This window comes from Salvia splendens, chromosome 16 (assembly GCF_004379255.2).
Source record: "Salvia splendens isolate huo1 chromosome 16, SspV2, whole genome shotgun sequence".
Lineage (NCBI taxonomy): Eukaryota > Viridiplantae > Streptophyta > Magnoliopsida > Lamiales > Lamiaceae > Salvia > Salvia splendens.
The window spans coordinates 8,859,521-8,870,608 of NC_056047.1; the positions used below are offsets into that span (position 1 = coordinate 8,859,521).

The 11,088-nt window shown below is 37.6% G+C and overlaps 3 protein-coding genes across 3 annotated transcripts; 1 reads left to right on the forward strand and 2 right to left on the reverse strand.

Annotated features, from left to right (window-relative positions):
• Positions 1-2,995: 2,995 nt before the first annotated feature.
• On the forward strand, positions 2,996-5,455 carry LOC121772496 (dnaJ homolog subfamily B member 4-like). Its single transcript, XM_042169622.1, has 2 exons — positions 2,996-3,954; positions 4,722-5,455. The coding sequence occupies exons 1-2, from the start codon at positions 3,452-3,454 to the stop codon at positions 5,167-5,169; spliced, it is 951 nt and encodes a 316-aa protein (XP_042025556.1). The 5' UTR covers positions 2,996-3,451; the 3' UTR covers positions 5,170-5,455.
• On the reverse strand, positions 5,395-6,177 carry LOC121772497 (thioredoxin H2-like). The gene is made up of 3 exons (XM_042169623.1): positions 5,986-6,177; positions 5,781-5,903; positions 5,395-5,695 (listed from the first exon to the last, which is right to left on the reverse strand). Exons 1-3 carry the CDS (start codon positions 6,127-6,129, stop codon positions 5,564-5,566), a joined length of 399 nt encoding a protein of 132 aa, XP_042025557.1. The 5' UTR covers positions 6,130-6,177; the 3' UTR covers positions 5,395-5,563.
• A 1,160-nt stretch (positions 6,178-7,337) lies between these two features.
• On the reverse strand, positions 7,338-10,768 carry LOC121772243. The gene is made up of 4 exons (XM_042169263.1): positions 9,959-10,768; positions 8,894-9,096; positions 7,892-7,966; positions 7,338-7,784 (listed from the first exon to the last, which is right to left on the reverse strand). The coding sequence occupies exons 1-4, from the start codon at positions 10,656-10,658 to the stop codon at positions 7,443-7,445; spliced, it is 1,320 nt and encodes a 439-aa protein (XP_042025197.1). The 5' UTR covers positions 10,659-10,768; the 3' UTR covers positions 7,338-7,442.
• Positions 10,769-11,088: the final 320 nt, after the last annotated feature.

Consider the following 11,088-nt stretch of genomic DNA (forward strand, 5'->3'; position numbering starts at 1 on the left):
TTTAAAATTTTAAAAATTGTGTGTGCTTTTTTTTAGCTGAGATAAAGAATAAAAGTGAATTGTTAATCTCTCGATATTTGGGGTGCAACTAGAAAATAATTTACTTTTAGCATTCGAGGGGTGTGTTTGTTGTCTGAAAAGTGAAATGGATGTCTTCTTCTTTTCGTTTTGGTCAACTATGGTGAAAAGGAAACTAAGGTGGAAGCCATATCTTGTAGAGGCAATGTGTTTTTATCGAAGAATTCAATTTATTTTCATTAGATGCTTGTTATCTTTGATCATCGTTTGATATTGAGTGATTGTGTTTAGGGCAATTATAGTATGGAAGTTTGAAAGAAGTGTTTAAAAGACACCTATTGGTTTTAAAATTGGTTTTCAAAGAGAATACTACTCCCTCCGTCCTGCACTACTCGCACATTTCCTTTTGGGCACGGAGATTAAGGAATGAATGATAGACAAAGTCAACAATTACGGCTGTAGGTATAAATTGTTACTAAAAATGGAAAGAGTGCAAATAACTTGGGACGTCAAAAAGGAAATAAGTGCAAATAGTGAGGGACGGAGGAAGTACTTTGTTTGGAGATGAAGGGAGAATGATAGTAAAACACAATCATGAGATTTTGAAGATGATATTTAAATTTCACAAACTTTAAGATTTATTTGGGGAATTGATGGAATCTTGAGAAATATGGATGTAATCAGTGATAGTACTTGTACTTTTCTTTGCAATGATGTATGCGTCAAAACTGCATACCATTATTTTCCGAAGAAAATTGGAGTATATAAAATTACTTCCATTTTAGACGTGGACTGAGGGAGACAAAATATACTACTCCCTCTTTCATAAAGAGTATGAACTTTGGATTCAGCACAAATTTTAATAAATAAGGGAAAAAGTAAGAGAGAAGGAGAAAGGGTAGTGAAAATAATATTAGTGGAGAGTGTGGTCCATATTATTATAATGGTATAAGTGTTAATGGTAATGATATAAGTTGTAAATAAAATGATGTGTAGGATGACTATGTTGTTTGAATTTTTTAAAATTAGAAAGCTCATACTCTTTGAGACTGACGAAAAAAAATACTAGTTCATACTCTTTGGGGACAAAGAGAATATAACAATATAGTTCTGCTAAATTAGTAGTATTTTATTTGTCCCATTAAAAATAAAACGTTTTTCTTTTTGAGGGTGTACCACTAAAAATAAAATATTTTTTAATATGGAAATAACATCATTTCTATTTTTCCTCTTTTTTCATCAACTAACAAAATAACATTACATAAAATCTCATGCCGAAAAATAAATGTTTCATATTTATTATAACAGCGGGAGTACATATTCTTACTATTTTTTCCTTGAGCGTACAAACATGCACTACGATAATTTTAGCTAATTTGCATTTAAAATCTCATGCTATGCACAAATTAGCGCGTAGGAATGCATTAAGTTAATTTTATCTGACAAATACTAATACACTCGCACAATATAATATGTCAGTGTGTATGATTTGCATTTCATAGATAGATAAACATAAACTAGAATACACATTCCAACAGTGAATTGCATGCGATGACGAGGATGTGAAGTTGAGTGAAGGAAGATGATCAAAGATAAGGAAGGATATAGAGTGGAGTTACGGGCACCCGCTACCGCAATAAATGAGGGGTGCCGGAGCGCGAGTTAGGGTGCTCAGTGCGTCGTTGGGAGGGGTTCAGAACCGAGATAGGTTTGGGGTCACTGGAGGGGTAGGAGATCGCTCGTTGTCTCCTCGTTATGATTTCTTCATAATTACTCTATGATTTTATTATCTTATATCTTTAGTTAAATTTTGATTGCAAGATGTGACAAAGTTATCTTATTTAGGTGTGATCATATCAGTTTTTTTTGTGTATTGTGGTGGTTTTTTTATCATGTTAATTTTTGCCGAATTTGATTGTAGGTTTTCTTGTGTTTTGGTTCAATAGTTATTAATAAAGGATATTGTTTGAGGTTTTTGATTTCATGGTTTTATATGAATTGGATTGGTGGAATTTGTATGAACACGTATAATGTTATATGAGATAAATATGATATGAATCGACTGAATTCAACTAATCCATACTAGTAAACATAGTTAATTCTAGTAGTATGAATTGATTGAATCCATGCAACATAAGGCCTTCCGCAACGCGTCCCTTACCCGTCACTTATCTCGTCCTGGAGTGACGGAACGGTTAAGGGACGGCGTTGCAGCCTTCCGTCTCCATCCCGTCACGGAGAAACACCCGTCCCGGAGGGACAGCTTGCGAGACGTGGCGAGCTCCGGTTCGTCCGTGATGCCCACTCGCCGGCCAGCGAGTGGGCGCCGTTTTCATGTCATACGTATTATGTTGACTTAACCAATACCAAGCAAGTCTAGTAAGTATGTTATGAGTTCAATTAATTCATATAAAATGATACTAATGTACCACACTCACTAGTATGATTTCAATCAAGTCTGATACGCTGATATATTGAAACAATATAACTTTTGCTACAATTCACATTAGGATTTTCAGCATATCAGAAATCCCTTGTGTATATCATGCATAACAAAGTTCATTAACTTTGGCGGCAATTTTCAACTATAACGACAATTTTTTGACTGTACATAAATGAATCAACAAAATTTTAGATTAGAAGTAATAAACTACTCTAGTGTTTTTGTAAGTCAAGATTATCTATAATATTTTGTATTTATGAAATGTATTAATTTCCATTATATGAAGAAGTCAATTTAGAAATCACCTTAAACAAATTTGTCCACTTTTTTAGTATACATTTTTTGACCGCTAAATTTACGTTTCAGCTCTTACTCAAATAAAAAAACTATACCTTCAAATCTTAATCGAGTCATTTTTTTTCTTATTTAAGACGCAAAAGCAAAAGATTTCTACTCCTTGAATACTCTTAAAAGATCAAAATAAACTCAATTTATAAAAAATAATTTAACTTTTTGAACCCACAAACATTCAACTATACACTTGGTCACCCTATAAATTAATCTGCCCCAGGCAGAAGAAACATAAAATAAAACAACACAATTGAAAAAAAAAGAGTAGAAAACATGTTTCTTTTGCTGTTACTTTTGGTAAGTACTTTTGGTTGAGACGGAATTATTCTCGTGATCATTCCCAAACACGCCCTAGGATTTCACGACCACTTTTCTTCCTCTCCTAACTGTAATCTCAGATTCTCCCAAAACGCCACTTTAACCAACCACCTTGAAAATATCGACACTCACCCACCTCCCTCTTCCCCAATTCCAATTCCTCACCGGAAAAAAACCCCAATTTACCGTCTCCCATTTCACCATCTTCCCTGAATTTTCCTTATCGCACCTCGAAGCATTCCAATTTTCGATTTTTTGGGGGGTTTAGTGCCATAGAAGAGGGGAAAACGTAAAAAGGTGGAATCTTTATTCAGTTCCGAAATGGGGGTTGATTACTACAACATACTGAAAGTGTCTAGAAACGCGACGGAGGAAGATTTGAAGAAATCGTACAAGAGATTGGCGATGAAATGGCACCCTGACAAGAACGCGGTCAACACTAAAGAGGCGGAGGCCAAATTCAAGCAGATTAGTGAGGCCTACGATGTCCTGAGCGATTCGCAGAAGCGGAAGATCTACGATTTGTACGGAGAAGAGGGGCTGAAATCGGGTCTCTACCCGCCGCCGAGCTCGAAGGACATGGATTCCGGCTACGGCGGCGGAGGAGCGGGGTTTAAGTTCAGCCCCAGAGATGCAGAGGATATTTTTGAGGAGTTTTTTGGTGGGATGGATGGAGGGAGGAGTGGCGGCGGCGGCGGAGGAGGAGGTGGGGAATTGAAGAAGGCGGCGGTGATGGAGAGTAAGCTGGCGTGTAGCTTGGAGGATCTGTATAAGGGGTCGAAGAGGAAGATGAAGATATCAAGAATTGTTCTTGATGGGTCAGGGTAGGTGATTTGTTTATTATTTATTGTGTTTCTTGAATTTTTAATTTTTTTGTATCTAATTGTGATGAGATTTGTGAGGTTTATTGCAATTAGTCTAAGAAAGTGATTTGTGAGAATTTTTGTTGCTTGTGAAATTAGTATGAATGTTATTTTTTGTGTGGTAATGTATGGGTTAAGAATAAGGTGCTTGTTTTAAGGTTAATTGATATTCCTTATTGTAAAGTTTTCGGCTTTGAGAATATTGGGTTTTTGGCCTTCTTGTGATTGAAGTGTGAATGAGGTAGGAGACAGGTTTTCCTTTGTTCTTATCTTGATTTGCTATTTTGAGAAACAGTATTGCTTTTAAAGATATATGTTTCTTGTTTTAGGTGTTGGTGGATAGATGACATAGAGATAAACTATGCTTCTTTTTTCTATAAGAATTTTCTGATGTATGTTCCGCGCAATGCTGCATTGCTTGCTTGGGTTAGCTTGAAGTCCTTGGGTTCATTATAGTGTTGTGGTTGTGGTTGTGGTTGTGGTTGTAGTTGTGGTTGTGTGTGCATTCTTGATTTATCCCAATATGAGTTTTGCTATGTGGGATGTGTTCATGTCTAACTTAGTAGTTTGAATGTTGTTGTCAAAGTATATGTTTTTCACTCGTTTCTTGCTCGTCCTTTCTGAGCGCAAATAATATTAGATTCACAAACAAATTTGTCAAGATGCATGAGTTCTTAACCAGAAAGATGATGCTAGAGATATGATAAGTGTCATGTTGTCTATTGCAGCAAGCCAGCCACGGTTGAAGAGGTTTTATCAATACACATCAAGCCCGGTTGGAAGAAGGGAACCAAGATTACCTTTCCTGAGAAAGGGAACCATGAAGCTGGTGCTGCCCCGGGAGACCTAATCTTCATTGTGGACGAGAAGCCACACCAGGTCTTCAAGAGGGATGGCAATGATCTTATAATCAACCAAAAGATCTCTCTGCTCGATGCTCTCACGGGAAAGACTCTGAAAATATCAACCTTAGACGGACGAGACCTCACTGTCACAGTGTCGGATATAGTAAAACCTGGCTATGAAATGATGATCCAGAATGAGGGCATGCCTATATCGAAAGAACCAGGCAAACACGGAGATCTACGGATCAAGTTTGACATCAAGTTTCCCTCGAGACTCACGTCTGATCAGAAATCGGACCTCAGGAGGGTTTTGGGCAGGACATCCGGTTAATTCTGGGGTCAGTTGGAATGCTTATTAATTACTCGTCTCAACTCTATTGTATATTCTTGAACCAATCGATTTTCGGAACAGAAAAAAAAAAGTTCCTGTGCATAGTAGGCAAAACAGATTGAGATTGGTTTCCTTTTCGTGCTTAGCGAATATCTCTAGCTCAGACTTAGCAGCTAAACAGAAATGTTCCCTTGAAATTGATGTGGAAATCTGTAAAATGCAATATTTCTTTGTAATTTTGTTTCAAGTTATATATCTTGATTTCTTGGTTGTTTCTTTGGTGGAATCTTGTTTGTTCATTTTTTAACACAGAGAATTGTTTCCTTTGACTATTTGTTTGGCCCAACTCATCACTAGAAACATATGGATTGCACTGTCTCAACCATTCGTGTGTTTAGATTCTATGGTTGTCAATCTTCTTCCTCAGGTCTTCCTTCTTGGCTCCGACAACCTTGTCGACCTCTCTCCCTCTCTTCATCAGCACGAAAGTCGGCATTGTCTGAACCTCGAATTCCTGTGCCACATCCTGTTCATATAATTACAGAAAGATCAGTTTTTTCAGACATAAATGGCTAGAATTTTGACTGAAAAAGACAGGGCATCGTCCCTACATCCAACTCATCAACATCAATCTTGACGAAGTCCACATCTCTGTATATTTCTGCAAATCCATCCACTGCAGGTTGAATATACTGGCAGGGCCCGCACCACGCTGCTGTGAAGTTGACAACGAGCTTTCAACACAAATGGAATTTGTAAGAATCTCACATCAGTTCAGGTATCAAATTAGTAGCAAGTAACAAACACAATATTTACCAGTTTCGGGGTCTGTTTAGAGGCTTCAAAGTGGATTTTCCAGGTCTTCGATGAATGGAAAGCAACCACATGGCCTTTCCTCGTCGCTGATCCATAAGTTCCTGCAGGTGAAGTCTCATAACCAGTTGAAACTCCAGCTCCCATCTTCTTCTTCTTCACTAATTTGAATGTATATTTTGGTTTGAATTGAGCATTGCTAGTAATGCTTGATTTTATAGTGGTTGATGATCCACTTTTTCCATGCAGAATATGTTCCTGAATAGACTCTTTCTTTATGTTGATGGCTTCTATTGATCACTGGAACTATAATATGGTTTTCTTTGTAATCTATTTCTCATAAAAGAGTCCAGAAATTATTGTGGAGCACTCTTTATTCTAATATTCCTGACTTTTCATTTTTTTAATTTATATATAAATGTTCTAGTAATTGTTATAATTATAGTAATATCTTTTGGTAAGAGTGCATGGAACCAGTGCTGTGATGAAGCATAAAAATGCTTCATACTACTATATTGGAGTGGAAAGAATAAGCATATATAAAAAACGAAGTAGGTATGGTTAGGATGCCTACGAGTATCCTTATCTTGAATCGATCAAATGAAGCAAACTATGTGCTCCCTCTTTATACAATTTTTTTTATGATTATGCAAATTGCAAGTGCTATTCCATTTAATACAAGTCAACTTTCATACGATGAACAAAGTATAATGTTCTTTGCATAACGTGCCAAGTGTAAAAAGGAATCTCTATCGATGGCAAAAAAAAACAACTTAGAATCAAACTTTATGTGTTGTGTAACTTAACCTCTGTCATCTAGATAATGAGGATTCCCTTTTTAACTACAATCGGCGTCTTCTTCAATTCGATTATTTTTTCCATAAGTTAGTTCAGCTTTCTTGTTTTTTCCTTTGTAGCAAGAATATGGTTCGTGTTGAGTTAGGTGTAACGAGTGAAAAAGAATATAATCCACATATACAAATACAATTATCTCACACTCCTACGTGAGAATTGTGAGGAAACACTATTTTGTCATCTCATGCGTCGCCCATCACTTGGAAATCATTCATTCTACGTAAATCATTGCACTTAAAAAAGAAATATATGAAGATAAAGACGTACGTAATGATCTTAAAAAACTTTATTTGCTAATATCATTATTCCCCCTAAAGCTGAATAAAAAGCGTAGACTGATGCCAAATGGCTCGGGTTTGAGTCCACTATAGCATAGTCTTTAAATTTAAATTCATAAATCCATAAAAAAAAGTATAGCATCTAGACTAACGAGATCACGATACCTTGAACGAACAATGAACGTGCTAATCGACCAGTGAATCCTAGCTCAGACGGGCAAGTTTAAAGTTCAAAAGTATTTCATTTACTCGTCAATGTACTTCCACATTAAACACCGAAAAAGGGTGCAAAGGTTTTTCCATGATACTACTACCTTGGAAAAAGATCTAGGATGCAGTTTGAGCGTTGCCAGGTGGGCCCTGGTAACCAAAGTTTCCACCCATACCCCTGCCGCCTCGGCCTCTGTAGTTATAATTGTTCCTTGGCTGATAACCACCAGGCTGATCATAGCCTCCCCTATTGCCCCCTCGCCCTCCACGGCCATTGCTGTATCCTCCTCTGCGGCCATTACCACCACGTCCACCTCTGTAGTTCTGATATGGCTTACGAGGGGTGTGATGCTGCTCCTTCATGTCAGCATCTGTCAAGTCTTGATAAGCATCACTGTCGGGTATGCCATGCTCTGTTTCGGCCTGATCTTCTGATTGATTTTGTACATCTAATCCTCCCTAAGACCAATATGGCGGAGCATTAATGAATGGTCAGGGCAGAGAACGGAAATCAAAGTGCGATGCCTCTAGCTAGCTAAATACTTGTACTAAGGGGAAAGGACTACCTGGTGAAGTTCAACTCGTCCGGCTGCTTCATCACCATATATTTCATTGTCTGGGGAATTGGGTGACTGTTCTTCCTGAAAGACACAAGGCTCGGTAAATGGGATACAAAGGAAAAGAACATTACAACTAACATGAAATGACAAATATCAAGACCAAATTAAACATGTAATTTGTAGAGTTGGAGGAGTACAGATTCTGACAAATATGGTCTCATACCCACTTCTGAGTTCTGATTAGCATACTTTGACACCAAACTTGACCATGATATCCACTATAAGACCAAAGAATGCAAGAAAATGACCCACTTCTCAGTGCTCACTACCATAGTCATAAAGATATTCAGCAATCTTTATTCTGACAAAGTAGTACTAGTGAATGGGTTTGAAAAAGATAAATTAAAGGAATTAAAGATGCTGTGGACATTCTTGGGAAAATTCTTGTCTGCTCTTTTACTGGAAGATCATTGGAGAAGAAGATAGAGAAAGAGATGAATAGCGTTGAGGAAAAAGAGTTTATTTTGACTTCAGAATTTTTATTTATTTACTGATGATATGGATGACAACAGTTCATGATTTAAACTAATATAATCAGGACATTTTGATATAACAGAAACAGTTTCGCATTTAAATTGATGTTTATCCAATTACACAAGGTCTTTTGAGGTTTTGAACAACAGGCATAAACTTGGTCACGAAGAGATTCGTGAAGGACTATTCTGCGAGTTATTCAGCAGTATAGATTTCTAAGCCAACTACTTGATCAGTTTCATGGTTCTAAAAAATTTATAAGTACAGGAACTTCCTAAATGATATACATGAGGCTTTGGGGTCCTGTTGCTATAGTTAATCAAGAATTCCAACATTTTCTCGCACAAAGAATGACAGACAGAAAAAGGTAACACATAAAAATTCGACATCATTCGATTGAAGAACTTCCAATTGTATAGACAATGTCAAACTAGTACAGTTTAGCGATATATACATATATCATGATGATCTTACCTCTTGCTGAAACTCAGTACCCGAGCTTTCCACTGGGACATGCATGCTGGCTGGAGGAATCACAGAACCATGGACTGGCAGCACCTGAAAAGTATAATTTCCAGCAGCAGCAGCAGCCACATCAACTGGAGCCTTTATCTCTGGAGTAGTTGTAAAGTACTCTGACGCCATAATTTTGTTTAACTTTTCCCTCAATCCGGCATCTGAAACAAATCATGTGAGTGAAAAATGTAAATACTAATTCCTCAATAAACATCATTTTGCATAGTTGAAAACATATTTTATGAAAAATAGGCATCAACAAAATCACATAACAGAACATAATCAGGGATCAGCAGCATAATCACATTTCAAGACAGAATCAAAGTACCAGCCACAAAATCATATTACAGGATAGAAGGTATTTACATAAAAATCACATTACAGGACAGAGTCAAGGCACCCACCCTAAATCATATTACATGACATGAATCAAGGTACTCGCAACAAAATCATAATACAGGATACAATCTATGTATGAGCCACATAATTTCATTAGAACAACACAATCAAGAATCACAACAACAATAGCACAATTAAAGTAATATTAAAGTTATAATAATACATACTACGGCCATACAAATAGATAGATAGATAGATAGATAGATAGATAGATAGATAGATAGATACACATGCAAATATGAATACCGAGACAAGACAACTTGAAATGATATTAGCTTCACAAATCAGTACTTTAACCAATAAGCTAAAACAATAGTGATAATGTCAATCAACACCAGGCTAATCATGCATCGCAATTCACATATGCACAAAAACTAGCTATGCATTGCCACAATCAAAGGAAACATCTCTATCTAAATGATTAAACTCAAACAGACCAAAAATAGCCAGAAATTGACAGCAGTAAAAAAGAAACAGACACTCCATAACTTCAACCAAAACTAGAATCTACGATACGACAATCACACAGTTATAACAAACACAACGAAGAATACGCATAGCATTCACAAATGTAAACAAATCACAATCAAATTTCAACAAACAACGATTGCAAGGTGTTCATACAAGTGATATTTGACCCCGCCTCAATTGGTTGGTCAGCGTTGGTTAGCCATAGCTTAGCATGCTCAGCACACTTCTCCAGCGAATCCTTATGTGACAAGCTCGAATTAACCGGTCGTGAAATCAACAAACCCCCAACCGCCGCAATCACGTCCAAATCTAACTCTTTCAGAGGATCGCCAGCAGCATCATCGTCTGTAACGTAGTCGTACGTCAAGCAGCAATTCCTCTCGTGCGTCCTCCTCAGCATGTTATCGTTCGCACTCATTAGAGTCTGCACATCGAAAATGATACCGAAATACAGCAGATTTAGCAGATCAGAAACCGCAGAAGCGTCGCCGATCTGTTCCTTCCCCTCCGGCTCGGCGGCGGCGACTCCTTCGTTCGCGAATTCGCCCGTCGAGCTGTCAGTTTTGTGGCTGTTCTTCGCTAGAGCGAGCTCAATTTCCTGATCAACGGCGCTGAGGAGCGGCTGGCGGATTTTCTCGAACTCCTCTATGCCGGCAACGACGTAGGGTTTTGAACGGACGGTTTCCTCCTGCTCTTTGTTGAGAGTTTTACCCTGAGCGCGAGATTCTTCCATCTGCGAGATGCGATTGAGCTTCTTCCGCAGCGCGCGGAGACGCTTGTTGACTAGATTGAGAACCGGTCCTTCGTTCGCGATTTCGGATTGAGACGGTGCTGGTGCTTCCGCCGCCGCCATTTACAGTGGTTGGGGTAAGTGCAAGGGAGAGTTGAATCGGAGAAGGCTAGGGTTTTGCGCGGCGGGAGAGAAAAAAGGCGGGAGGAGGAAGGTGGGGTTTTGGAGAAAAAATTCACTAGTCAAGACACACCAAGGTGTCATTATGACATGGCATGTCTACCCAATAATTATGTGACAAATGGAAAGTGATTAATACTCAAACTAATCATACATAATATATCATTCACTTCTTTAGAAAAAGGCCAAAATATGGTAACACCTTTTGAACTTCCTATATATGAAAAATATGCATCCATGTATATTCACATAATTTCGTGATTAGTCTTCTGAACAAATTCATTCAAATTATTTTATTTAACTTAATTTTGTTAATCTTTATGATATTAAACATGATGTAAAATATTTTAGTTAAAACTTAATTTTCATATGA